The 2,194-nt window shown below is 32.6% G+C and overlaps 1 protein-coding gene across 1 annotated transcript; it reads right to left on the reverse strand.

Annotated features, from left to right (window-relative positions):
- Positions 1–340: 340 nt before the first annotated feature.
- Positions 341–1,610, reverse strand: LOC149241913 (uncharacterized). Its single transcript, XM_089367603.1, has 3 exons — positions 1,438–1,610; positions 1,272–1,333; positions 341–628 (listed from the first exon to the last, which is right to left on the reverse strand). Exons 1-3 carry the CDS (start codon positions 1,544–1,546, stop codon positions 479–481), a joined length of 321 nt encoding a protein of 106 aa, XP_089223729.1. The 5' UTR covers positions 1,547–1,610; the 3' UTR covers positions 341–478.
- Between the last annotated feature and the right edge of the window lie 584 nt (positions 1,611–2,194).

A 2,194-nucleotide genomic window follows, 5' to 3' on the forward strand; every position in this document is an offset into this window, starting at 1 on the left:
CTCATAATTCAATTTAAAAATACATAAAAATAATTATCAACCCATTAAAAAAACACAATTTCCATTTTAAAAACTACTTTTCAAAAAAAATTTCAGAATCCAAAATATGTTTGACCAAAATAAAAAAACAATATCATTTGCTCTGTGAGAATACAATAAATAAATATCATAATCATACACAAATATTTTAATACAAGTACCACTATTTATATAATATATGTTTCACGCCATCAATTTGCAATTTCGTTGGATTTAAATAGTCAGAAATTTTCATTGTGGTGACAAAGAAATGAATTTACAAAGGTAAGGAGAGAAAACCAAGAACACCATAAACATCACGTGTCATAACCTTCTTCTAATTGGAAATAAAGAGGTGACGATTCTGGTACATAGAAATATATCGCTCAGAATGTTAATGTGACACTAAATTGTTCAGAAAAATGATGGCCATTAAGGTGTTGATGAAAAATGATGGCCATTAAGGTGTTGATGAGCCATCAGATGGAGTAACTGGGTGGGTTGTTGGATCTTCATAATCAACGTGATAAATCAATTCTCTTGCCTCTATTTCCATCAATTTCCGGCCGTGAAACTTTTCGTTGGCTTTTGTAACCTGTTTTCCTTCGTCCTGTCAAGAAACGCCCAGCAACATTAGTTGTAAATGATCAATAGTTTCGCTCTGGCGAGCACTCAGTTCAAATTAGATTTTAAGAATATTCTGGAATATAATAGATCATAATGAATATAATGGATTGCAACGAGATTAAGATCAAGTAGATTGTTTAGATATAGATTGTTTGGATTCTAGAGCATTCAGTTTAAATTAGATTTCAAGAATATCAATAGTTTTGCTCTGGTGAGCACTCAGTTCAAATTAGATTTTAAGAATATTCTGAAATATAATAGATTATAATGAATATAATGGATTGCAACGAGATTAAGATCAATTACTTGCTGCTGTTTAGATATAGATTGTTTGGATTCTAAAGCACTCAGTTCAAATTAGATTTCAAGAATATTTTGGAATCTAATGGATCATAATAAATATAATGGATTGCAACGAAATCAAGATCAATTGCTTACTGTTTAGATTTAGATTGTTTGGGTTCTAGATTCTGAAAATATCTCTAAATGTTATAAGTAACTGAAAATCAATTAATTGACCTAATAAATTCTAAAATATTCTCAAAATCTGATTTTAAAACTAGTTAAATAAAATTAAAATCGACTCCAAAATACAAAACCCTGGACATGGGAACAAGTGAAAATACTTGATCTCTGTCGGCCTCGTAATTCTGTGAACCCAGATGAGCATGGGCCTGCACAAAGAAACCTGCCAGGAGCAACTGTAAGATTGAGGCATAGCTGATAATATGACAAAATACCCCCAACTGGGGAGCCTGAATTCAAATATGTCAAAGAGGGGTAGTAAACAACCTTTGGTATGAAACGCTAGAGAAGAGCGTACAGCTGCACAATTGTTTTGCTGTAAAATCAAGAAAACACAGAGCAGCCAAATATTGGTAATATGAACCGCTGCCTTCATCTCTGCTAAATTTCTAATTCCAAGTGAAAATCATCTAGGGAAATTGCAATACAATTTCTCCCAATTTACAGAATGGATATGCAGCAGAAAAAGGGAGAGTTGGACACGTATTTAAAGAAGAATTTGCAGGGATTAATCATGACGATTTAATGGCCGCCGTCAATGGATCGAATAACAAAAGATTAATCAGGTTCTGCCGCCGCTGGGTTGTGTCTGACAGTCTGTCACATGTGCGACTGTCGGGAATTAGATGTGAAGTCTGAAAAAGGCGTTTTTCACGAATCGCAAGGAGCCGCCTTATTAAACGTGAGCGCCGGTCCGTATTCGAAGGCATGCGGCACAATAAAAGAGGATTATAAATCCAATTCACAACTATATCGGATGGGTTAAGGCTAGGGCTCTACTACACTTAGTGATGTTGCAGCCGGAGGTCTCTTTCTTTAATCTCTTAGTATTTTATTTTTTGATGTTTCGTTTGGGTTTCCTATATTAATATCTATTGAGTTGCTTAAAGATTTTAGGATAAGAAACCTCATAATTACCATAACTATATATATTTCATTATTTGAAATAATTTAAATTATCATAATATATATATTTCATTATTGGAAATAATTTAAAAAGTAATGTATTTTTTATAATTAATAT

Source organism: Pinus tabuliformis, chromosome 8, assembly GCF_031772625.1.
Source record: "Pinus tabuliformis cultivar Carrire ecotype Pingquan chromosome 8, CPIR1, whole genome shotgun sequence".
In the NCBI taxonomy this organism is placed as follows: Eukaryota; Viridiplantae; Streptophyta; class Pinopsida; order Pinales; family Pinaceae; genus Pinus; species Pinus tabuliformis.

Coding starts and splice junctions, on each gene's coding strand:
- LOC149241913 (XM_089367603.1), bottom strand. CDS start 1,546: ATGAAGGCAGCGGTTCATATTACCAATATTTGGCTGCTCTGTGTTTTC. Junction 1,334..1,437: donor TCTAGCGTTTCATACCAAAG/GTTGTTTACTAC, acceptor TGCTCCTGGCAG/GTTTCTTTGTGCAGGCCCAT. Junction 629..1,271: donor ACGAGGCCGACAGAGATCAA/GTATTTTCACTT, acceptor GTTTCTTGACAG/GACGAAGGAAAACAGGTTAC.